Raw genomic sequence first — 26,312 nt, 5'->3', positions numbered from 1 at the left:
TAAGTTCTTTCTTTTAACTGTTGTTGGTTCTCAGTCCAAAGATGAGCCTATATACGGAACTTTCTGCCGAAATACTTCATCCCCCACTCACAGCCTTTATGTCTTTGTAAGAAATTTTGTCTGCAAAATAGGAGAAGATGCTGAACTTTTCATGTCCCTCTATGATCCCCATAAGCATATAGTGATAAGGTATGCCAGGGTTTGTTTTTTTAATGACACACGATGGTCATTTTCCTAAGAAACTTAAATGTGTGCATGAGATTATAGATGTGTGGATTATGATAATCTCTTGTGGTCTGGGTGAATTTGGTATGTGTTGAAATTATACATATACAGTTTATGAACACACATATTTGTATTAATGAATAATTTGGTAAGACATCAGAATGACTTATAAATAGTCCAGGTTTGCATCAAAGCTTCAGCTATCTTAATAGGCTAATGGATCTGCTTGTATCTTTACCTAATTATTAACCATTGTCTCAGACTTTCCCCATTGTTCTAGGTTTAGTCATGGTTTAGCATAATGTCGGAAGTTGCAGGAACTGAAGTTTGAAACCATTGGCAGAATTTTAAATGATGCATATAATATAATTTAAAATTGCTTGTCAATATCTTATAAAGTGCTATTTTCATTGTGACACTCTCCTTTTATGTAATGTTTATTTTTCCACAGTGAAAATTACTTGGTGAGATGGGGGAGCAAAGGTTTTGTCAAAGAAATTGACAATTTCAACAATCTGAAAGTGGTTTTCACTGTGAGTAGTTTTGTTAAAAAACACACACACAATCTTTTCACTTCAACCACCTATACTATGTGTTCATTTTCTAGAAAGCTTGCAGAATCATCTATTAAATTTATTGACTGTTCTCTCTCCTGCTAACGTTCCTCTGCCCACAGGAAACAGAATTAGCAGAATTCTGCTAGGTGACCTCAATTCATTCATTCTCTCTCTATGGCTAACTTTGCATATAATACAAAGCCGTTATGGGTTTTTGACTTGTGCAAACACAGCCATTGTGTCTTATTTAACTAACCATGGTTAAAGAAGAAATAGGATTGCATGATTTGTGAGTAGGGCAATATAACTTATTTTTTACAAAGATATTTTATTTTTAGTTTATTGAGTAGTATTGTGAAATAGTGATGGTTACCTCTCTTTGAAAAATTAGTGAATGAATCATAAAACTATTTTTTTTCAAATAACTGATATGGAGGAGAAACATTTCCATGGAATTGATGCTTTGGCTGTAAGACTAAATCTAGTGTTTGGCTAGACTGACATAATCCTGAAACACTGAGGATACAGTAGATGGTGGTTGTCATCTTGAAATAACTGATTCATATGATTGTGGCTTTTATCTAGCTATATTTGAGAAATGTTAATATTGTGGTACAAGAAAAATTATCGTATTGTACACAGATGTTATGCTAAATGCAACAGATGACTAAGTCAGTAAGTCACTGAAACATCCTAATTATCTGAGATCTTCTGGGAAAGAAATGCCAAAGTGAAGACAACTTCACTAAAAGCATAGCTGAGTGGATCAGGAATTTGCTGATTGACTGCACAACTTGAGATGGTCCACAAGTGCTCCAGACAATTGTTTCTAATGTGAAAAAAAATTAAGTGCAAGTTTAAAAGCTAAAAGTATTATTTCTTCGGAATAAACAGCAAAAGGGACATTAGAACTTTGGCTTGGGAAAGTTACAAATGAACTAAGAGTCTAGATGGAATGGAAATAAGATTTTCAAATTAATTGTAAGGATTTTTCACGGAGAAATAATTTGTTTTGAATTATTTTTTTTAAACAAAATAGGAACTAAAGATTACAAAGAGAAGAACATTTAAATTTGACTTATTAATATGGAACGGAGCAATATTTTTAAACACTGGACATATTGAAGGATATATTTGGACCCAGGAGATCATTTTAAAAGTGTCTGTCTCTAAAGATAGACAGTTTAAAAGAAGTTATGGAAAAGCAACAAGTGTTATTGGACATGATTGAGATTGAGTGGATTCAAAAATGACTGGCTACAATAACAATATGGAAAAAGATGCTTCACTGGACAAACAAATAAAACTGCCTCATGTCTTAATAATTAAAATGAATACACAAATAATGCAAAAGAGTGACCTGGATAATTTTCCTATATATTCCTAAAAAGTCTTGTTAAAGCTCTGAAGAATTTTGCAAGAAGAGAAAAAGAAAAATTTAAAGAATTTCAAGTACAAGGACATTATTTGAAGGGAATAAAGTTCACGATTCTTAAAAGGAGGGAATATAAAGTTGGTCTGTTTGATCAAAGTTAGGATAGATATGTTGTTATCTGCAGTAACCTTTAAGAGTTTTTTTTTCCTCATCAGAGCAGAAAGATTTCGCTTTAAGGATTTGTTTATAGATAAGAGATGGAATATGAAAGAGTTCATTTGTTATATCTTAAGTGAAGACCATAAAACTGTTCATTCTGTGCTGAAGAGGGAATTCTTTTCTTCATTTTATTATTATATTATTATTTTTATTCCTTTTCTATTTCTATTTTTTTATTTTCTGCAGTTTCTATTTTCTTAATGTTGTTTAAATCAGTTGGTGCTGAAACAACATTTTTCTGTTGTTATTGTTATATTATTATACCAGTATTAGCTCAGAAAATGTTGATGTTTAGATGTCATAGCTTTTTACTGTCAGTCTGTCAATTGGATTTTGCTGTTATTTATCTCAGGATCTTGGAAACAAAGATCTTGGGAGAGACCGGATTTATTTGATCTGTCAAATTGTACGTTTTGGAAAAATGGATCTCAAAGATACTAACACCAAAAAATATACTCATGGCATAAGACGGCCTTTTGGAGTGGCAGGTAAGGCAAAGAATGAACAGGATCCAAAAAGCCTTCACGGTCTTTAATACAATTCCACCTGCACCTATGTCTGTATAGCCACTCTTTGCTTATAAGTGCCACCACCTCCCACATTACCATTGACCTTGAATATTGATGTCCCAGTCAATGTGAGCTTATGATACCTGATATACAGATTTACCAAGATCATGTCATTTATAACATTTTCACTGCCAAGAAGCATATAAGAATAAGCTTTGGCACTGGATACATAGGATTCTGTTTGGGTAACTGGACTTGGCCTACTGTTCTCTCACGTTCAGCACTGACATCTTTTGTGTATTGATATATCCATCAGAGATTTATGAAGCTATATTGGTATTTCATCCCTATAACGATATCAGTTAGACTTTACTGAAACAATTCTGAAGAAAATGTTGAACATGTAGCTTAGAAGTATTCTTTATATTGTGTGATCACAAGAGAAGTCAAGACATGAAAGTGACTATCAAAGCAAAGATCCCTTCCTAAATTTGTTCCAACATTACTCAGTGAGATGTTATTTAAGATGTGCTTGAAAAAAAATCCATGAAAAAGGTGGCTGATCAAAGGATGGTGGATTTTATTTTATTTTAGCAGCATAAGAGAACAAGACACAGTATTTTGTGTGATGCAGAAATGATGCAATAATGTTTTCTTTCCCAGTGATTTCCAGATGTGCCGAATTAAAAATTTCAGTCATCATAGGCAGCAAGTTCTAATGATCATTCTAGTTGAGAGAGTTGAAGAAATTTGTAATCCCGCTCATCTGGAAAACACCAGGTTAAGGAAGAATGTTAGGACAGGATAAGAACTCCTAATAATCGGCTCACCTGTGCATTATCTCATTAATATTTTATACAGGGAATAAAAAATAATACCAGAGCACAGGCAAGCAAAATTTGAATGTGAATGCATTATTAAGCAAGCATATCAAATCAGCTGTGTCAGCTCCAGCTCTAAATTAATTGCTATTTACTTAGGGCTTTTATAGTTATCGGCAGTTTTTCACTGATGTGTAAATAAGTAATGGTTGATGCAGGAAGTGGGGGGCAAATCACTGAGTTTTTCCATGCACTATTTTCTCAGGCAGATACTAGTTTTCTAATATCAGCAATGCTTCCTCACATACATGCTATCCACACAGCAAAGTTTGTTGTGATGTGTTTGTATGCCTTTATTTTATTCACTGCCTTATTCTGATAAATATGATTTTTTTAAAAAAAAAGTTTTATTCTAATGCACTTATATATGGCTCATGAGGTATATGGTTCTAACTGGGAAAGAAGTTACATCTGTTACCTTTTCTTCAAGTTTTGATAGCTTCTTTCTTTCTTTCTTTCTTTCTTTCTTTCTTTCTTTCTTTCTTTCTTTCTTTCTTTAGTAATGGACATCTCAGATATTATAAGAGGAAAAGCAGAAAGTGATGAAGAGAAACAATATTTCATTCCCTTTCATCCGTAAGACAATTTTGCTGTTTAATATTTTTAATGTGTAAAAAAATTATTCTGGTAGGATGCAGTCATGAAAAAAGATTGTAAAAGTATTTTTAGAAGTCATTATAAACATAAATCAAAATGGACTGTATCTAAAGGTACTTTTCTTATATAGGACATTCTGCTTGCTGAAAGCACATGCAGAGGTCATCTAAATCCAAATATGTTCTTATTGTTGCATACTTTTCACAGTGTAGAATAATTATTGTGCAGGTATCTGTAGATAAGCCCTAGAAGGTCTTGTTCTGAGTGTCAGAGTTGTGTTGATTCCCTTTGCCATTTGTTAATTGCTGGATTTGCCACTGTCTTCTCTTTATTAAACTTAGAAGCATTTGTTGTTTTATGTTTAACCATTTTTCCTTTATCACATATTCAATAACTCTGCCTGGTACTCTAAATGTACTCCTTCACATTCAAGTACTGATGAAAAAGTCGTCTCAACTGATTTTGATTCATTATATGCCTTTGGTTTGCAGTAATATTCTTCTTTTTTTTCTTTCAGCGTGCCAGAGAATGAGTTTTTGCACAACCTCTTAAGCAAGGTTACCACATTCAAAAGTGACAGTGGCGGACAAGGTGAAGTATATGTCGGTTCTTACTCCCCCCTCTCATATGGGATCTATATCCTTAAAGGGATGGCACGATTGAAGGCCTTTGTGATCAGTTTCTACAACGTCCAGAGCCAAGTTGGAAGAAGTACTAGGAATCAGTAATATTATATAGGGACGCTACATGCACTTTCTAATATGTTTGGTTATATGAGCTTTAAACGGAGCCCCTTGTTCACAGAACGAAAACGTCGGTTGGTGCATGAGCTACTTGCTTATGTGAATGTGTTTTAGAGTGAAACTTCTTAATGGGACTTTCTTATCTCTCTCTATGTTTTGAACCCTTAGTTCCCATTTGACGCTAAGTCTTCTTTATCTTTGTATGCCATACAGGATTATGGGTAACCATGAAAAAGCTTGTTGGAGACATTACTCATATTAGAAAGGACTACCCTCACCTAGTAGACAGGACAACAGTTGTCGCTAGGAAGCTTGGCTTCCCTGAAATAATCATGCCAGGTACGATACCCATCTTTTTTCTTTTGAACTGACAGGCCTCCCTCCCTCCCTCCATCCCAGACATCAGGGGAAAAGATAAAAGCATCATTACTTAGATTTATAATTTTCTTATAACTCTTCATTAGATCAAAATTAAATTGATCCCAGAGCATCTACGTCAATTACTGTAATAAGCCAATTTTATTTCCTAAGGTCCAGAACAGATCGTCTTGGAACTAAATATGATAATATTATGCATAAAGTGACCAAAATACAATACAGCTTTTCTTTAAATAGACTTAAATCCTTTACTTAAATCTTTCTGGCCATTAACTATTATACTTTTATTTTTATTTTTTTCTGTAATGCCTAGTGTTTATGTAAAAAAAAAAGATAGATCTATGAGTCATTACTTTTCAATTAATTTTTTTCATCTTCAGTGGGGAATTAATGGCACCCAGATAATTTAATGGCATCCAGAAAGCCTTCCTCTTCCTCCCCCCCACTCCTCTTCCCCCCTCCTTCTCTTCCCCTTCCGCTCCACCCCCATTAGTATAAAGGCATATTTTTAGGTGTGTATACTTGTGTGTGTGTGTGTGTGTGTGTACTTTTAATCTATTTGCCTATTTATGTTTTTAACCCTGTTATTTGACATATAATAGCTTAAAAAACAAGAATTTTTCCAAAAAACTTAACATCACTGACCATTCAAAGTCTGATGAAAAAGATGCATAGCTTCAAGACCAAGCAAGTAAAAAAAAAACTCTTCTTAAAAGAAGAGAGTGGAGTTTGTCTGCTTTTCCATATGCATGTGTTTTGAGATGAAGGTAAAAGAGGCTTGTTTGCAAGAAGTGAAATTTGCCCTTTCCAGTTTTTGTCTCCCTATCCCACCCTCTATTTTTGCTCATTCACTGTATAGACTTACTTCATGGCACAGTTCGGTTCTTATCCTTGCCATTTTCTCACTCAACTGATTTGACCAAAGTTCACCAGAAGGTGTCACTGCAGAATGAGGATTATGCATTGATGCTGGAGTTACAGTGCAATCATCCTTTCCCTGAAGAGACAATGAAGTCAGCATTAAGATTAACTTCATTTTCCTCTTAAATGTTCTGTATAACCCAGGGTACGGAAGAAATAGTTTTTAATGTGCTTTGTCACTAAAGCTACTTATTTCTAACTTTTTGTGTTTCTTTCACAGGCGATGTAAGGAATGACATCTATATCACTTTGCTACATGGAGATTTAGATAAATTTAATAAAACCACTCAGAGAAATGTAGAAGTCAACATGTGTGTCTGTGATGAGGATGGAAAAGTGATACCTGTAAGTGCTGTTCTGCTCTTAATGTATTTTTTTAAAAAAAAAACATTGCTAAAGCCTAGTGTCATTTTCCTCCATAGAGTTTCTGAGTATGAATCTACTGGCTTTGGTCCAGAAGTTCTATTTGCAGAAATGTGTATCCATATGCTAGTTTTTGCAACTTATCTTATGCAACTCATGAAACAAAGGCTGGATTCACAAAATCCAATCTTTGTGAGAATCTGTAGCATGGCTGATTTGTTTTTAGTCTAACTCAGCCATTATAATTCCTACAGCCTAGTTTACAGTTTAGCATGCTGTACGGCACATAAGAAGTATATTAGTATTCATCGCCAAGGTATACCATATGTGAACTGAGAGGAAAAAAGAGGAACTTAGGAATTTTTAAACTTGAGTTGTTTGTTTGATAATGGAAGACTAAGGCAAAGTGCTAGTTAGATTCAGCAAGTACTCCTTTAAAATGCTTAGTGTTTGTCTTTTGGTCCATTTCATACCATTTGTTCCACACTTCAACCTGCATATTTTTATGAGAGCGCACAGGTGCAAGAAATGGGAATCCAACCTGGCAATTAAAAAGCGGCAAATATATTTTTCTTTGTTAATCAACACTTATCAAAGAGCTTGTTGAAAATTCCAGAACACTGGAATATTGGAAAACTCACTATTGCTTTGTCACTAGGATAAGGGAAAATATTAAAAATAAAATCTTAATAATGACAAGGTCCAAATTATCTCCAAACTACCTGGGCCAATCAAAACCCTGCCTTATTACTATGTTTTAGATTGTTTAACATGGGAATAATATGTTATCTCATTGGGGGAAAGAGACCAATTAAAATGAGCCCATAAACGTTAATAAAGAGATAATATTACCAGGATCTAAATTGGAGGAGATCATGCTGCCACATCACTCTAGTAATCACATGAATGTCGGATTGAGAGGAAACCATTACAAAGCAGTTTGAGAAGGTGTACTGTTGAAAGCTTTGTCAAAGTCAAGCACCTCTTTGAAGTTTTGCATAGGTCTAATAGTCAAAAGCTTCTACCTTGTGTTATTATTTTGAAAGACCTCCACATCAGGTAACAGTTTTCTAATCCTCCCTACATGTTAATGAAAGGAAGCTCATGCTTTCCTCTTTTCCCACTGGTAACATGCAGGCTAAAGTGACTGTGTCAGAGAACAATTTCCAGGAGATGAAAAGTGATGAAAAATGTTCAAGGATAGAGCATAATAATATTTTGTCCTTTTACTTAGTATTCCTTGGGTTAGCTTTTTTTTGATGTCTGAAGATTAAAACATATAAATATGTTGTAAAATTCTTGCTTTTGCTTAAGCAACAACTATTAAAGGAAAGCAACGGCTTTACTTCCAAAGAGCATATTAAAATTATTAATGCATAGGCAGCATTGTAATATGACTATTTATTTTATTGTATGTTTATTAAAGAGATTTATATGGCTGTCAATCTACCAGAACAAACTGTGGGCAGTGAAGAAGAATAAAAGCCCAATGGAATTGTAAAATAAGACATTAAACAAAATAAAACAAACATGTTGAGGCCCCAATAAGACTCACTTCTACCGATCAAACATACTATGCTGATGATGCACACTTTTCTTGATATTCTACTTTTACTGATTCTTTTGCTACTTATTTTTGTTTAGAATAGAATAGAATAGAATAGAATAGAATAGAATAGAATAGAATAGAATAGAATAGAATAGAATAGAATAGAATAGAATAGAATAGAATAGAATAGAATAGAATAGAATAACAGAGCTGGAAGGGACCATGGATGTCTTCTAATTGTTTAAATCTGTTAAAAAACTTAAACCATGTAAGGTGGAAGCAGAATGTGTTTAAATTGAAAGATTTCTTTTGAAGCATTAGTAAAGATTCATGACTGTATCTCAAATCTAACTCTTGATCTAAAGTATAATTGGCCAACCTTTTGGCTTGCGTGGGCCTCATTGAGTGAGAAGGAATTTTCTTGGGCCAGATGCAAATATAGTTAACGTATATAAATAGCAAACTTCTTTTATTTTTTAATATTATTAATGTTTTTATTTTTTATTATCTTGACACCACATTTCTAGGTGTACAGAGGTGCATGCGGCCTGCATACTGCATGTTGGGCACACAAAGTTTCAAATATGATGAAAGATGATATTTTAAGAGTAATTTATTTATCAAATGCAATGTACTTATTTCTTCCTTTGCTGTCCATTCAAATTAATACAAACTTCATGCATTTTTGATGTGCAGTGTTGGCTCAGTTACAGATGCTTCTGATGTGATAAAAAAATTAATTTAACAGAAAATTGTAAAGTGAGAAGAGGTGCAAAAATAACACCCATAATCAGCCAACAATTCTTTCCACGGGAAAGTTTGAAAATAATTACCTTCTTGCAATGTTAAATTTCCAGGGAATTTCCTATGGAATGAACAGAATTGATTGAAATGGGAAGGAAGAAATTAAGAAGGCATTTGAAAAGAATAGCTACATGATGCAAAAATAAAAAAAAAAATACCACTGAGTTTATTTATCCCAAATAAATAATAATAATAATAATAATAATAATAATAATAATAATAATAATAATAATAATAATAATAATAATAATAATAATAATAATAATAATTTAATTTCTATACCGCCCTTCTCTCGAAGGACTCAGGGCGGTGTACAGGGCAAATACAATAAAAATACAATATACAAAAGTTAAAAGGAATTAAATAGTGCAGCCCAATAACAATAAAAATAATACAATTAATATTAATATTAAAATACCCCAAACCCATCAGACCAGGACGGCTTGTTCAAATAAGCATGTTTTTAGATCACGTCGGAAGGAGCGAAGGTCAGGAGCCATCCGGAGCTCAACCGTTAAACAGTTTCAAAGGTCTGGCATGCCCACAGAGAACGCCCTCCCCCTGGGGGCCGCCAGTCGACACTCTTTGACCAACGGCACCCTAAGGAGGCCCTCTCTGTGGGAGCGCACTGGACGAAGGGAAGTTGATGCCGGCAGCAGGTGCTCCCATAAGTAATCTGGACCCATGCCATTTAGGGCTTTATAGGTCATTACCAGCACCTTGAATCTTACCTGGAGGGCAACCGGAAGCCAATGCAGCTCGCGGAGTAGAGGTGTTACATGGGAGTATCGGGAAACCCCCACCACCACTCGCGCGGCTACATTCTGCACCAGCTGAAGCCTCCGAGTAGTCCTCAAGGGCAGCCCCATGTAGAGAGCATTGCAGTAGTCCAAACGGGAGGTCACGAGTGCATGAGTGACTGTACCCAAGACATCTCGGTCCAGATAGGGCCGCAACTGGCGCACCAGGCGAACCTGGGTGAAGGCCCTCCTAGTCACAGCTCCGATATGATCTTCCAAGAAGAGCTGTGAATCTAGGAGGACACCCAAATTGCGAGCCCTATCTACGGGGGTTAATATCTCACCCCCCATGGTTAGAGATGGAATAATCTGAATTTCCTGAGATGCCGGCACATACAACCACCCAGTCTTGTCGGGGTTGAGCTGAAGCCTGTTCCTCCCCATCCAGACCCGAACCGCCTCCAGGCAATGGGACATCACATCGAGGGCATCACTGGGGTGGTTTGGGGTAGAGATGAAAAGCTGGGTATCATCAGCATATTGATGATACCCAACCCCAAAACCACGAATGATCTCACCCAGCGGCTTCATATAGATGTTGAACAGGAGAGGCGAGAGGACCAACCCCTGAGGAACTCCACAAGTAAGAGGCCTTGAGGCAACCTCTGCCCTCCTGCCAACACCGACTCCGAACGTCCCAGGAGGTAGGAGGAGAACCACCGTAAAACGGTGTCTCCCACTCCCAACCCCCTGAGACGCCGCAGTAAGATACCATGGTCGATGGTATCAAAAGCCGCTGAGAGGTCTAATAGGACTAGGACAGAGGAACAACCCCTGTCCCGAGCCCGCCAGAGATCATTCACCAGCGTGACCAATGCCGTCTCCGTGCTGTACCCGGGCCTGAAGCCCGATTGGTACGGGTCCAGATAATCAGCTTCCTCCAGGAACAAAGGAAGCTGATGTGCCACCATGCTCTCAACAACCTTCACAAGAAAGCGAAGGTTGGAGACCGGACGATAGTTGTTTAAAACAGCTGGGTCCAAGGCAGACTTCTTGAGGAGGGGTCTCACCACCGCCTCCTTCAAGGCAGCGGGGAAACTGCCCTCACTCAAAGAAGCAGTTATCACTGCCTGAAGCCAGCCTCATGTCCCCTCCCGAGCCGAATAAACCAGCCAGGAAGGGCACGGGTCCAATAAACATGTGATGGAGCTCAGCTTCCCCATAATCCTGTCCACCTCTTCCAGAGACACAGGATCGAACTCCTCCCAGATGACATTACCAAAACCACCCATGTCCTCACCGTCAGACTCTGCCCAGTTGGAGTCCAAACTGGTCCGGATCTGAGCGATTTTGTCCGACAGATGTTGGCTAAACTCCTCGCCTCGACCCTGCAAAGGCTCCTCCCTCATCTCCTGATTAAGGAGGGAGCGAGTCACCCTAAACAGGGCAGCCGGACGATTATCTGCGGACGCAATGAGGGTAACAAAGTAGTTAGACCCCGCCATCCTCATCGCTGCGAGATAAGACCTCGTAGAGGACCTTAGTTGCAATCGGTTGGATTCAGACCGGCTGGACCTCCAACAGCTCTCTAGGCCCCGTCTCTGATGCTTCATCTCCCGGAGCTCCGTGGAAAACCACGGAGCCTACTGGAATCTGCACCGGGTCAGGGGCCGCAAGGGTACAACTTGGTCGAGTGCCTCCGTGGCTGCCTCTTCCCAGGCTTCCACTAAGACATCGGCCGAGCTGTGAACTAAGGCGGCAGGTGGGGACCCAAGCGCCGCCTGGAACTGCTCAGGGTCCATTGAGCGCCTAGGGCAGAAGCATCTAGTTGGTTGAACAACCCCACAATGGGGAGTGGCAAAAGCCACAGGAGATGATGATCGGTCCATGACAGGGGCGTAACAATTGGGAAACCCCCACCCAGATCATCTAACCACCGGCCAGATAGAAAAATCAAATCGAGCATGTGACCCCCCCCATGAGTCGGGCCCTGAATTACTTGCATCAGGTCCATGGCCATCATGGAAGCCATGAACTCCCGAGCTAACTCAGATGATCCCCCCAGGGATGGCAGATTGAAGTCACCCAAAATCATAAATCTGGGGAACTCAATCACCAACCCCGAGAGGATGTCGAGAAGCTCAGGCAGGGCTGCTGCTATGCGACTAGGTGAAAGGTACACTAGCAGCAAGCCCAAATGAACATGAACCTGGGTTTAAATGATACCCCCACAAGTGATCAACATACATAAAAATCCTTTCCAATTGAAAGCAATTATGGAGATTCCTCCATCACCAAATCTGTATGAATGTGTTTATTTATGTATTTAGAATGCTTATGTGGCTCCCCATCTTCAGTAATGTCTCTTGGAGAAAGGGATACATATAAAATATAAAATTATACAAATCCAAAACACAAAAAAATGATACCATCTAAAAATAATAGGTTGGGGAAATTCTGTCTTTCTGTCTGTCTGTCTGAATGTCTATCCAGACACTTATACAAACATACCTACATATTCATACCTACACATAAACACTTTTTGAAGCACTGTTAAAAGAAGAGGAAGAAAGAATAGGATGTTAATTTTGTAACTGCCAAGACCCTTACACATTATAGTGTCTAATTTTTCTCACCTCTTAATATCTTCCTAGTCTGTATGCCCATGAACGCTGATGCCATTCTGTCCATTTCCATTAGCATTAAATGAGCCTGGTAGCAGGTTTGAGAGAATTTTAGAAAAATATAGGTGATTTTTTTTTTTTTTTTGCTTTGTCATGATAGGCTAGTTACTCTTCCAAGACAGAAAGAGAAGTAGGCCCATTTTACTAGATAACAGGAATGGCTTCTTTTTCTTCTATTTGTGAAATCATCTACTTGCTCTAGATTGGACTCAACAGGATTGACAACTTTTGTGAAAGGCTATTCATTCTTTGCTTTCCCTGGAGATTTTTATTCAATTTTATATTTTATTTCTTTGTTTGCAGTGTCGGCGCTGAAGCTGCCACTAATCAAAATAGTTGTGCTTGTCACATTACCTTCTCAGAATTCTTGAGCACAGAAAGAAATTAAAGAATCACAAAGCTTGGGAATATCATTTAGGCTATCCTCCGTTACCTGTTTCGTATAAAAATTCAAACTGAAGTACCATAACAGCAACTGTCTAATCTTTTCTCAAAAGCATCACGTGGAGGGAAACCCACCACATCTCTGACTAAATCCTTCCATTGTCGATTCAATCCTTTCTTGTAATATTAAAGGACTCTCTGCTTTCTTGTAACTTGAATCTATTATTCTGCGTCCTGTTCTCTGGCAAGAAGGAACAATTCCTGGCTATTGTCCACGTACCATCCTTTCATGTATTTGAACAGTGCTATAATCTCCCTCCGGCATCTTTTGTTCACTAAGCTAAACATTTCCAGGTCCTTCGATTTCTTTTCATAGGATTTAATTTCTAACGCCTAATCATTTTCATCGTCCCTTTTTGAACATATTCTCATTGCTCTCCACCCTTCCTAAAATTGTCATATCTAGATCAAGATCCAACATTCAAGGAAGTGGAGAGATCCGTAGGTGGATCACAAGTGGGAATTCCCTGTAGTTTAGAAACTGGACTCGTTTTCATGCAGCCTAAAACTGCAACTGCCATATGCTACAGACTCATATTCATTCTATACTCAAAACTCATTCCTCAGTTTTTTCCCCCCAACAACTTTATTGCTTAGCCTGGTATTCCCCATTTTACACAGGTAGTTTTTGAGTTACGCCCACATTTAAACCCAACATTTATGTTGCTAAGTGAAACATTTGTTCAGTGAGTTTTGCCCCATTTTAGGAACTTTCTTACAACCGTTCTTAAGTGAATCATTGCAGTTCTTAAGCTATTAACACGGCTGTTCAGTGAAAGTGTCTTCCCCATTGATGTTGCAGAAGGCTGCAAAAGCTGATCGCATGACCCCAAGACACTGCAACCCCTTATAAACATGAATCCATTGCCAAGCATCTGAATTTTGACCACGGGGAAATGATGCACTGGTCATAAGTGTGAGAAATGGTCATAAGTCACATTTTTGGGGGGCCATTGTAACTTTGAATGGTCACTAAATAAACTCTTGTAAATCGAGGGCCACCTGTAGCCATTTGCGTGATGCCTGTCTTTTAACTGAAGAATTCTGCAATTGCCTCGTTAAATTCCGTTTTATGATTTTCAGTCCGTTTCTCTAACTCATTGTGACAGTTTATAATTTTACTTCTGCCTTCTGGGCTTTACCTCTCTCACCCACTGTCATCTCATTTGCCATTATTTAATTAATTAATTAATGAAAATGCTGAAGCATAGAGTCAGCAGCCTTGAACCATGCAGCACTCCACTCTGTATTTTGCTCCAGGATGGTGAGAAAACACTCAGGGAGTATTCTCCGAGTATGATTTTCAAGCCCAACAATGTCTCCACTTAATAGTCATGCCATCCAGCTCACACCTAATTAGCTTGCTCATCAGCGTATCATAAGCCGCTTCGATCCATATTTCTCGTGGAACGTGTGCACTTTCCTCGGAGAGGACTAAGACAAAAAGTGGGGAGCTGAGTTATTCTACTCTTATCTAGTGCTTCTTGCCTGCTAACATTTTGCCATCTCCACTGGACTTCCGGCGCACACACGCCCATTCTGTTTTCTTCCTGTTCAAAAGGAAGGGGGATCTATTTTGATATTCTTTGCCAATCCCAACTCATTTCGAGCTTTAGCGTCATTAGATTTAATCCCTCTCTTTGTGTATTTTGGGAGTTGTCTCTCTTTCTACCTCCTGTATGAGTTCTTTGGTGGGATGGCAGTAGCGGAATACCCACTTTTATTTTACTACCTTCTATTTTTCTTTTCCCCTCCTCATTGGAATAGTGGGCAATTGTGTTTTAGTATTTTCTTTTTTAGCAAATACTTTCTCTCACACAGACACCCATAGTTGTATAATGCAGATAGTCCTAGACTTACAATAGTTCATTTAGTGACTGTTCAGAGTTAAAATGGCACTTTAAAAAAGTGACTTATGTCCATTTTTCACACTTGCAGCATTCCTGTGGTGACATGATTAAAATTTGGGCGCCTGACAACTGGTTCATATTTATGACGGTTGCAGTGTCCCGGGGTCGTGACCATCTTATGGAAACTTCTGATAAGCACAGTCAATGGGGAAGCCAGATTCACTTAAGAACTATGTTACTAACATAACAACTGCAGTGATTCACTTAACAACTCTGTCAAGAAAGGTTGTTAAATGGGGCAAAACTTTGCTTCAGTTTTTAAAAATTAGTTAGTTAAACCTCTCTCAGGGATCAGGGAATGCCAACTTTTATGGGATTTGCAGCACCCAATCCTATGGCCTGGAACGGAAGGAGTAATTTTAATTAGCACCTTTTAAAACTTTCCCCATGTACCTTGACACAGCATGTGAAACACTAGGAGACTCACAACAGAGTTACAACTACCCACTAACAAATAAAAAGTAAGCCAGGAGATCAAAGGCAAGTGGGTGGTCCTATAAGAGTTCATCTGCAATGGGTTCTGAGTAGCTGAATAATTTTACTTAATCTCATCCTTTTCAGTTATCTGCCCTCTAGACAAGATCCCCCAACGTTGACAACTTCCAGGCTGTGTGGACTAAGTCCTAGAATTTTCATCAACAGCCATGCTGGATGTAGAATTCTCAGCTTTGTAGTCCTACCATCCAGAAGTTCCTATGGTTGGAAAATAATGCTATAGACTGTACAGTACATGTTTAGATTATTCCCTTTCTAGAATAAGAAACTAATCTCAAGGATTATAATAGATATGAATGGAAAAATATATTGGTGATAAAAATGATACAACCATAAGAACTAGGAAGTAGTATCTTCTCTTCATTTTTCTGTTTTGGACAGAATGTGATTTGCTTAGGGGCTGGAGACAAGCCTGTGAATGAATACAAGTCAGTTGTCTACTATCAAGTCAAACAACCCCGTTGGATGGAGACATTAAAGGTACAAAAAAGTAGCAGAGATCTCTCTATTTAAAATCTTAAGGCAATCTATTAATATTGCTGATTTTGCTAAGTGAGGATTTCTGAGAAACAGAGCCTAGAAACCCAAGCTTCAGAATGTTTGGGTATGCATTAAAATGATTTTTAGAACTATTCAAATAACTGCCTTCAATCCTACAAGACCGACTACATGAAAATGAAAACAATGATTATAATGATATAGTTTGTTGTATATATGTTTTATTTCACTAGGGCAGTATCAATACAATGTAAAAAATATAAATATAATATCAAAAGTTGAAGAAATTAATAAAATGCAGAACTGATATACAGTATATCCCAATTCTTAGGTGAACAAAGTAGTGGACATTACTGTACTTTTTATATAATGGGTAACGAGAAAATTCTAGAGAACATGTGATGCAAATAACTTCAGATGACTGAAAACTACTGAGAAAGCGTATTGGAAACCTGTTTCTGTTAAAAACAGAAGACTATAGAGAACATATTTAAATATCTTCAAGAATGGTAAAACAAATTAATTTCCTGTGACTTCAAAGATTTCTGGATCCAGAATAAGAATCATTTTGTAACGGATCCCATATAATAGAAATTTAACTAAAGTTTATAGTGAAACATTCATTTTTCTCCTTAAATAGCTTTTGGATCATCTAATTCCACAGTCTGATGTAGTTTTCAGCCCAGCCCTAACAGTCATTCTCTGATAAAAAGAACAGCAAATGTAATATTTGTATTGGAAGATGATACACGAAGTTGGAATTTAGTCAACAAAGCAAAATACATTAGTTATATGGTCATTTTCAGTGGCAAATCGGAGATATAGATATATAATTATGAATGCAATACAGGTAGTCCTCAATTTATGTTCATTCACTTAGTGACTATTCAAGGTTACGATGGCACTGAAAAATGTGACTTATGACTGATCCTCACACTTATGGCTGTCTCTGTGTGCCAATAGTCACTTGATCAGTGTTCAGGTGCGTGACAACCAGCACGTTTTTATGATGGTTGCAGTGTCCCAGGATCATGTGATCACCATTTGTGACTTTCCCAACCAGCTGTTGACAAGCAAAGTCAGTGGGGGAGGCCGGATTCACTTAACAATCTTGTGATTCACTTAACAAATCAGCAAAAAATAGTTGTGAAATTGGGCCAACTCACTTAATGACTGACTTACTTAACAATGGAAATCCAATCCCAATGGTGATAATAAATTTAGGACTACCTTTAAATACAAGTTCACTATGAAATGTAAAAATCCTTCTGAGCCATATTCAGATAAGTAGTGATTTATACTTACTAAAAAAAACTAATTTGGGCAATACCTAAACATGCGATAGAAAATATAAATGTGGGATTTAAGCATGATGTGATTACATATAAAGAAATTCTTAGATTGGAAAGAAATGTATGGCAATTAAAGCCATTTAATATTTTAAAAGAAGAAAAGATAGTACAAACTTGGTTTCGGTATGGGCAGTTACAAGCTAGATGGAAACAGGATCAGAAAATTGGTATTTCCATAGTAGATGAAAATTTGGTTAAACAAATTAGAGATCAAAGTCCTGCACATATAAGAAGGATATATAATGCATTGATAGAAATAGACTCAGAAACGGAAATTGTTAAAGATTGTATGATAAAATGTGCCCAGAATATTCAAGAACCAATAACGATGGATACTTGGGAAACAATCTGGGTCAGAAATGTAAAATTTACACAGGCACAAAATTTAAGAGAGAATTTTTATAAGATGTTTTATAGATGGCATTTAGATCCTAAGAAATTGGCATGTATGTATCCAAATTATCAGCCTAAATGCTGGAGGTGTGGTTGTGATGATGCAACGTATTATCATATATGGTGGACTTGTAAAAAAGTTAAAGCTTTTTGGATTAAAATTTGGTGGAATATGCAGAAGATATTTAAGAAAAAGATAAAGTTTTCTCCACAATTATTTTTGCTGGGTATTACTATAGACTGTACTGCTATAGAAACTAAATTGATGTTGAATTTAATAACGGCAGCAAGACTTTTGGTAGCGCAATATTGGAAGAAGGAGGATTTGCCTACTATAGAAGAATGGACTTTAAAAGTTTAGAACCTGGCAGAAATGGCAAAAATTTCAGCATATTTGAAAGACCATTCGCAACAAAGATATATCTTGGAATGGAGAAGATGGATTGATTACATTCAGAATAAATATGGGACCAAAAAGTTTCATTTAGCATTTGAATAAGTATTAGATTTATAAGATTGATTATTATTTAGTTACTTTTAAGGAGAGTTAAAGTGCGATAGGATTTAAAGTGTTATTATAGTTAGTTAGCATATTATAGTTTAAGATTGTTAGGGTCAATACCCTGTATTACGCTCTGGGAAGTCGGGGGGGAGGGGGAGAGAGGGGAAATTGGGTGGGGGTGTGGGAGGGGTGGGTCTTATGTTTATAATGTATCTGTAAAGCTTTTTTAATAAAAAAACTAAGATATGTGATAAAATATAAACTCTGAAAAATCACTGTACACAAGAGTTTTCATTGATAAAAATAACAGGTTCCCTTTCTATGGATAAATGTTGACAGTCCTGTTCCAAAAAGTTTTCCTCCATCCTTTTTGCATTGATTTTATTATTTAAGTTAAGTTGCTGTTTGTTTCAAATGCTATTTCTTTAAATAGGTAGCCTTACCCATTGAGGATATGCAAAGAATTCATTTGCGTTTTATGTTTAGACATCGATCATCTTTGGAGTGTAAGTAACCTCTTTTTTCCTTTGGTTTCAATATGCAAAATTAAATAAGTTGGTAAAAACGATTAATACCAAATTTTGGTTTGTTCAGCTAAAGACAAGGGAGAAAAGAACTTTGCAATGGCCTATGTAAAATTAATGAAGGAAGATGGGACAACTCTGCTTGATGGCATTCATGAACTGGCAGTTTTAAAGGTACACTCTTATTATCTTATCTTATTGCATTGATTTGGTAGTGCTGAATCCAGTGGCAACTTCCTGTTAGGCTATTAAAATATCATAGTACACACTAAGAAAAGTTGCTTTGGCATAATATCCTTTGTCTGAATTTGGTTTGTAGTGTTGTAAGGTGTCAAACAATGTGCAGTGTATGAACTTATTTTTACCTTTCTTTACCCTTTCTCTGGCTTATATTTACAGTACCATAATGGTCCATTATGCAGATATTACAAGCCTTCTCCAAAACTCAGTGGCTTATTGCATTTGAAATGATGTTCTCTTAAACAGCAGCAGAATAGCTGATGTTTAATATCAGAAATGCTGAGAGCTGAGAAAAGCCATGGATTTAAGGGTCAGCATGTTGTACAAATCAATGCACAAACCATGGTTCATCTTGAGAAAATCCAGAGTCATGAGATGGACAATGAATGGTGAAAATTTTCTGTTAACTCCTGAAGATGATGTCAACCTTCTTATGGGCTACATTTTTAGCTGGTTGATAGTTCATACAGAAGTATCAAGAAAAGTTCACTTTTGCAGCTGACAGTAGATCAATTGACCTATTTTGTCTTTTTCCTCCTCCTTTTAATGACCTCTTTCTGTTTTAATGCAGCATAGCTTACATAAGCAGCTTACAGAGGAAGTATATATATGTGGTTCTTTGCTTACATTTATTTATTTATTTATCTATTTATCTATTTATTTATTTATTTATTTATTTATTTATTTAATTAATTAATTAATTAATAGAATATTATGTGCAGAGAGTCCACAAAAATAAAAATCACATTATTTATTTAAAATGCTTGTTGGCTACCCAACTCAAACCAGAAATCTTGGCAGCTCACAATCAGTGTCAACTTCTGAAACAAGCCTGGCTGAAGCCATCTTTGACACATAATTGGGAGGGGGGAACAAGGGGGAAGAGAATGGAAACAATGCTAGTCAAAACAAGGAACGGTTCTTGTGGGAACCAACGTCATTCCCGCAGGTGCTGGAAGGAGGAATGAAGACGAATTAAGAAGCTTGACAATTACTTTCATTGGATGGTGTGATTTACAGCATAGTAGAGGGGAGGGAATTGTTACTTTTAGTTACTTTGAATCTCTGCGGAAAACTTTAGAATTGGTTTCAATCTTGACTGGGCTGATATTATGTATCCAGTAAACCTGTGCTTTGAGGAGACTTCAAGCCTCCGAGTTTTGTTTCACTTGGTTGCATTAGTCAGAACCTTGACACATAGTATAAAAACATAAAAAAATATTAAAGCAAAAAGCTATTATAAAAACAGCAACAAAACTTGGTGCCATACCCAGATGGTTCCTTTGATGCAACCACAACACTCTCTTTCAACTCTGGCTTCATCCTATCCCAATGTTTGAGACAAAAGCCACCTTTTTACAGCTTTCCGGAAGGTTAAAATTGTCAGGCCAACTGCATCTCAAGGAGAAAGATGTTCCACAGGGTATTCCATTGTAGACTTTAATTATAGGAATAAGAAACCTGTTTATTTTGGAAAAAAGTATCATGGCAAAATAGTTTCATTGACGAAGCCAATAATAATAAAAGGTGATCCATTGAAAGTCTTGGAAAATAAAATATTGACTAGTAGAAAGAATAACAAAGGTAGTTCTAGCAGAGCTTTTTAGGGAATATTCCATAATTTGCATACAATTGTTGGGAAAAGCTCTTTTATGTCCACTTTCAGTCTAAACTCTAAAGATGGGATTTAAAGCACTGGTTTTGACCTTTCCATCCATGAGAAGATAATTTGGAGTGCAAAACTGCATCCAATGACTTGGGATGGGAGATTGAATTTATTTGTCTGTAAAAGGCAAGCACATGCAAGGCAGGTGCAAATGCTGCAGCTGACATTTATTCTCAAAAAAGTAATAATAATCCAGCTATACTCAAACACAACTATCAATTAGCTCAATTTTCTGATGTTTGCAACATTTATTCTTTCAGAGGAATTACAACTGCCACGAAGCCTATGGCTTCCAGTGATTTGGCAACTGATTACTTTCTACAGAATACTCTTAACCTGCATGTAAAAAGAAAAAGGATGAAGTGTTTCACTTTGAGCAAAGTGGTGTGCAGTTTCTGCATGTCACAACAAAGCTGCTATGCTGTGCTGAATCTGCTCTTTGCTTTTGACCGACTTTTCTTTGAAGCAAAATGCCCTGCCTTGATGCTTTTAATAGAGGGTGTAAAGACAGAACCTGCTGAGACACTGATTTGAAGTAGCTTACTCCAGCAGCTGGAGTGGAGTCAACCATACTAAGTGAAGCATTGCTGCTCCACATAGCCTTAGAGTCTATTGGCAAATTATTGGCCATAAACATGCATGTAAGCAGAGGGGTTTCATTTTGGAAATAATTCATTAATGGGTATTTTCAAGGTTTCCTTGAAGAGCAGAAAGCTTACCTGGGGAAAACAGATCTCACAATAATGATATACCTTTTTGGATTATTTGGATTAGTTTGGATTATTGCACTCAGCTCTGGTTAAAGAGGGATTGGAAAAGGTGAATGTGGTAATACTGTATGTATAATTCTGTACTACTTACATTTGCTGCCTATTGATTCGCTTATCCAATTTAAAGTGTGATCCTGGCATTATAGTCCAATTTGGGCATTTTAAAGGAAAACCATAGCTTAGATTAATTAATTGTTTTACTTTAATCTACACAGTGTGACTTTATTTTATTCTGATTACTTAATCCCTTTTTATATGGCAGGTTTGCTTGGAGTCAAATGCAGAATGGATATGCCAGTGGAATAGTTTAATGCAAGTACTGGCATGGTCTTTCAGTTAACCCGGTTGTAATCCCTTTAGTCCTTTAACAGCTAATAACCTTGTGGTTTCTCACTTTTTTCAGAGTACTTCCACTTTAATATAGCAAAACATTGAAAATCCATTACAGCAAAGCCCCTTTATCTGCAAAACTTGAATATGTTAAAATGTATACTTTTTAATTTATTTAAATAATTTATATGGCAGCCTGTTTCTCAACACTGATCCTGGGCAGCTTCACGCAGAGTGAATTACAATCATCCAAATGGAATGTAATATGAGTTACCATGAGCAAGTTCTCCCAATCCAGAAAGAAGCATAATTAGAGTTTAGGCTAAAATTGCACAAAGTGCACCACCTCTTCATCTCCAGCTGCCCCCTGTTCTTCAAGCAGAACTGTGAGTTCAGGAGGACTCACACACACACCAGTTTTGACTTTGAAAGTGCACACCCAAGAAGAATTAGGGATAGAACTAAGGGCAGGGGGCTGGAGTTAAAATCCACAGCTACAAAGTTTTGCCAGGGTTGAGACAAAGGCTTACCACCACCCACCACCCCCAATTCCTGATAACATCCAGGTACCAGGAAAGAACCTTGTTGACATTGCTTGATTGGCCCAGGATGGAGATGTACATATTGTTCCAACATGTACAAGGATTTATGTACTTTCACTTTCTTTATCAACTGCCGTCCTTTGCTTTCTCATGTTTCACTGCAGATTTTTAAACATGTGGAAATGTTTGGTAGTGTGGAAGCAGGAGTTTGTACTGGATGAGTACAGCAAAATCACAGAAGTTCTGTTTAATTTCATCTGAAGTCAGTGCATCTCATTAATGCTTTGTTTTCAAGGGTGATAGTAAGAAAATGGAAGATGTCAACATGTACTCGAGCCTCCCTTCAACCCGTGGTCAAGTAGAGCCTAAACTCTCAACCTTAAGTCGGAGCTCAAGCATTGTCGGAGGGCTCTCTGTAAGCTCAAGAGATTCCTTTGCCATTTCAACTCTCATTTGCTCAACTAAGCTAACTCAAAATGGTAAAAAAAAACCTCTAATATTCTATATTGTACTTGAAAAGTATTCTCTGCCTTTTTGTACTTGAATATGTTCCTTCTCTTTTCTGTAGTGGGTTTACTGGGCCTTTTGAAGTGGCGAATGAAACCTGAGCTCTTGAAGGAAAACTTAGAAAAATTGAAGATTGTGGATGGTGAAGAAATTGTGAAGGTATATCTTCTTTCATTGAAGGCTTTCTGTGTATCACAGTTTGGTGAGAACTTTGAGATATTTGTGTGTATTTATTGTTTTCTGTAGGTGCAAGAACTGAATACATGATAAAGATTTTCAGAACTAATTTCACTGTTAGCTGAGTAAAAAAGCAACTTCAGGCAGCAGATGTGGAATAGGTTGAATTTTATTCTGTTTTGGGCAGTTAACTGTTTTTTTTAAGGTTTGTTGATTATTGAATTAAATCTCTAGCTATAATTTTGTACTGAGTGGTGCATGTGTTTGCTCTGATCTGAATGTATGAATTGATGGGAAGTATGCTGAATGTCAACTAAAGTGGAAATTACCCAGAATAATTTCCCAAAATATCTAAGGGAGCAAAATACTATTTTCTGGACCCAAAGATTTGTATTATTCACATAACACACTAGACTGGTTTTAAAAATATGGTTTATTCAATATATTGTAAAAATATACTGTATACTGGTTCTCATAATAGGGTATGATAATTAAATGTCAGTTATCACATTTCCACAATATACTAAGCTAAAACCAAAGAAAATCTGTTGTGAAGTAACATGTTGTATAAATCCAACCATTGTGTTGTTCCTTGCTTCCTCGCTGAATAAACAAGTTACATTTCCCAAATTCCTTCCAAAATTTATGCAAGCAATACTAGAGCTGTCACTTAGAAATTGAGGTGACCTTGGACCGATCACTTTCTCTCAGCTCTAGGAAGAATACAATTCCAAAAGGGAAGTGTGTATTAGGGTGCCCCAGGGCTCTGTTCTAGACCCAGTGCCCTTCAACATCTTCATCAATGACTTGGATGAGGGGATAGATGGGGCACCCTAAATTCCATTCCCGGCAAGGCCCCGGGCTTTTAAAAGCCACCGGGGCCCGGCCGCTGTAGGCGAGGACCAGCTTCCTGGCTCGCTCCCTCTCTTTTCCGCAGGCATTATTTGCTCGAAAGTGTTTAAGTTTATTGCTCAAATGATGTTTCTAATTAGCGCTTCGGACCGGGTCCCTCTATTTTTGAGGGAGGGGAGAGGGAGGAGAAACTTATTGTAAAAAAAAATAGAGGGAAAAGACTCCGCTGGAAGCAATTCCTGCTTTACAAAAGCCACTAGTGCCGAGAACTCCGTTCGGGCGGAGGTGCGTGCGCACCTCTCCAAAGGGGAGACCCGTCGCTGCACAGGTGCCTCCCATGTTTTGTGCGCATGCGCAAAATGTTTTTTGCACATGTGCATGTGTGGACGCACACGCGTGCACTTTTTGCGGCTCCCATTTTTTTGTTTGTGTGATGGAACCGGTTCTGAGTGGCTCTTTTCCTTTTCCCAGTTGCCGACCCCTGGTATAGGTGGTACCTTGCTCAATAGTAGTAACTGTGAGAGGGATCTCGGAGTCCTAGTGGACAATCACTTAGATATGAGCCAGCAGTGTGCTGCAGCTGCCCAAAAAGCCAACACAGTGCTAGGCTGCATTAACAGAGGGATAGAATCAAGAGCACTTGAAATATTAATACCAGTTTACAATTGCTTGGTAAAGGCCACACTTGGAATACTGCATCCAGTTTTGGTCACCATGATGTAAAAAAGATGTTGAGACTCTAGAAAGAGTGCAGAGAAGAGCAAGAAAGATGATTAGAGGTCTGCAGGCTAAAACATATGAGGAACGGTTGCTGGAATTGGGTATGTCTAGTTTAACGAAGAGAAGAGTGAGGGGTGACATGATAGCAGTGTTCCAATATCTCAGGGGCTGCCACAAGGAAGAGGGAGTCAGGCTATTCTCCAAAGCACCTGAAGGAATGCTTCAGGATGGAAACTAATCAAGGAGAGAAGCAACCTAGAACTAAGGAGAAACTTCCTGACAGTTAGGACAATTAATCAGTGGAACAACCTGCCTCCAGAAGTGGTGAATGCTCCAACACTGGAAGTTTTTAAGAAGAGACTGGACAACCATTTGTCTGAAATGGTATAGGGTTTCCTGCCCAAGCAGGTGGTTAGACTAGATGATGATGATGATGATGATGATGATGATGATGATGATGATGATGATGATTTTCATTAAACATGAACCTCAGTCAACTGAACACTCAAACTGACTGGCACTAATGGTTGACACATGTTGCTGCCAGCATCCTAGGTATCAACCAGGTATCTCTTTAAAATGTAAGATGTTCCAAGTAGCACAATTTTTTTGTAGCTTTGCTGGAGTTATTGCAGGAAGCTGCAATTTCTTGATGTATTTTACAAAGTTTTTGGACATAGTTCCCAGTGCCCCGATGACAATGGGTATCACTGTTACACGTTTCATCCATAATCGTGCAATTTCGATGGCCAGGTCGCGGTATTTTGTAATTGTTTTCCAGTTCGTTTTCTTCGACTCTGGTATCTCCTAGTACAGCGATATCAATCAACTGTACGCTTCGGTTCTCTACAACTGTGATATCTGGCGTGTTGTGTTCCAAATGGCGATCTGTCTGTATTCAGAAGTCCCACAAGATCTTCACCCTCTCATTCTCAACAACTTTTTCCACCCTATGTTCCCATGACTTTTCAGACACAGGCAAGTCATATTTTTTACACAATGCCCAGTGCATTAGTTTAGCAACTCGGTCATGTCTAGCTTTGTAATCCGTTTGCGTGATTTTGCTGCACTCACATATTAAATGTGAAACAGTTTCAACTTTGTCATTGCAAAGTCGGCAATTTGGATTGTCAGTAGATTTTTGTATCATCGCTTTCATGGCATTAGTTTGTAGTGTTTGTTCTTGATCAGCCAGTATTAAGCCTTCCATTTCTTTCTTGATGGTTCCCATCTTAAGCCATGCCCATTTCAAGTTGTTATCACATTTTCCTTTAATATTTTTTCAAATGCTGTCCATGCAAAGCTTTGGTTTTCCATCTATTTAATCTGTCATCCAGCCATTTTTCCTTATATTCTGCCTTTGTTTCTGTTATTTTTATAATGCTGTCTGTTTTCACAGCCTGCAGCAATTTTTCTGTACTTTGATTCACATAGTCATTCAAACTTCATTTTTCTTCTTCTACAGTTTGGTGGATTTGCAGTAGCCATCTGCCCCCTATTCTTCTTGGCAGGTACAATCTGTTGATGTCATTTGGTGGATGTAGAGCATGGTGCGTGTTCAAAGGTTTACACGTTTTCCGGTCTAGGTGTTCCATTTTGGCCAATGTCCACTTGATAATTCCAGCTGGGTAGCGTATCAGTGGGACTGCCCATGTATTAATGGATGTAATTATATTTCCAGCATTAAGCTTTGGATTTTAGTGTTTTGCGGACTCTTCTGATGTATTCCCTTTGTGTTGACTCTTTGACTTTTCCATTCAAGATGTTATCTGCTTCCAATATGCCTAGGTATTTATAACCATCATCCTTTGCTAGTGCTTTCATAATACTTCCGTTTCCCAGTTC

The 26,312-nt window shown here is 37.6% G+C and overlaps 1 protein-coding gene across 1 annotated transcript in view; it reads left to right on the top strand.

Annotated features, from left to right (window-relative positions):
* The window catches only part of DOCK2 (dedicator of cytokinesis 2), a 341,341-nt gene that overhangs the window by 30,385 nt on the left and 284,644 nt on the right, over window positions 1-26,312 (top strand). Inside the window, exons 8-19 of the mRNA XM_083351346.1 lie at window positions 35-189; window positions 677-758; window positions 2,729-2,864; window positions 4,267-4,342; window positions 4,881-4,954; window positions 5,320-5,445; window positions 6,626-6,750; window positions 15,776-15,874; window positions 18,573-18,645; window positions 18,734-18,837; window positions 22,507-22,690; window positions 22,780-22,877. Coding sequence (XP_083207472.1) covers window positions 35-189; window positions 677-758; window positions 2,729-2,864; window positions 4,267-4,342; window positions 4,881-4,954; window positions 5,320-5,445; window positions 6,626-6,750; window positions 15,776-15,874; window positions 18,573-18,645; window positions 18,734-18,837; window positions 22,507-22,690; window positions 22,780-22,877 — 1,332 coding nt within the window. The remainder of the gene's footprint in view (window positions 1-34; window positions 190-676; window positions 759-2,728; window positions 2,865-4,266; window positions 4,343-4,880; window positions 4,955-5,319; window positions 5,446-6,625; window positions 6,751-15,775; window positions 15,875-18,572; window positions 18,646-18,733; window positions 18,838-22,506; window positions 22,691-22,779; window positions 22,878-26,312) is intronic.

The sequence above is a fragment of the Vipera ursinii genome, assembly GCF_947247035.1.
Source record: "Vipera ursinii genome assembly, chromosome: 2".
Classification (NCBI taxonomy): domain Eukaryota; kingdom Metazoa; phylum Chordata; class Lepidosauria; order Squamata; family Viperidae; genus Vipera; species Vipera ursinii.
The sequence above is the reverse complement of the archived record's forward strand: the minus strand, read 5'-3'. Positions and strand labels throughout refer to the sequence as shown.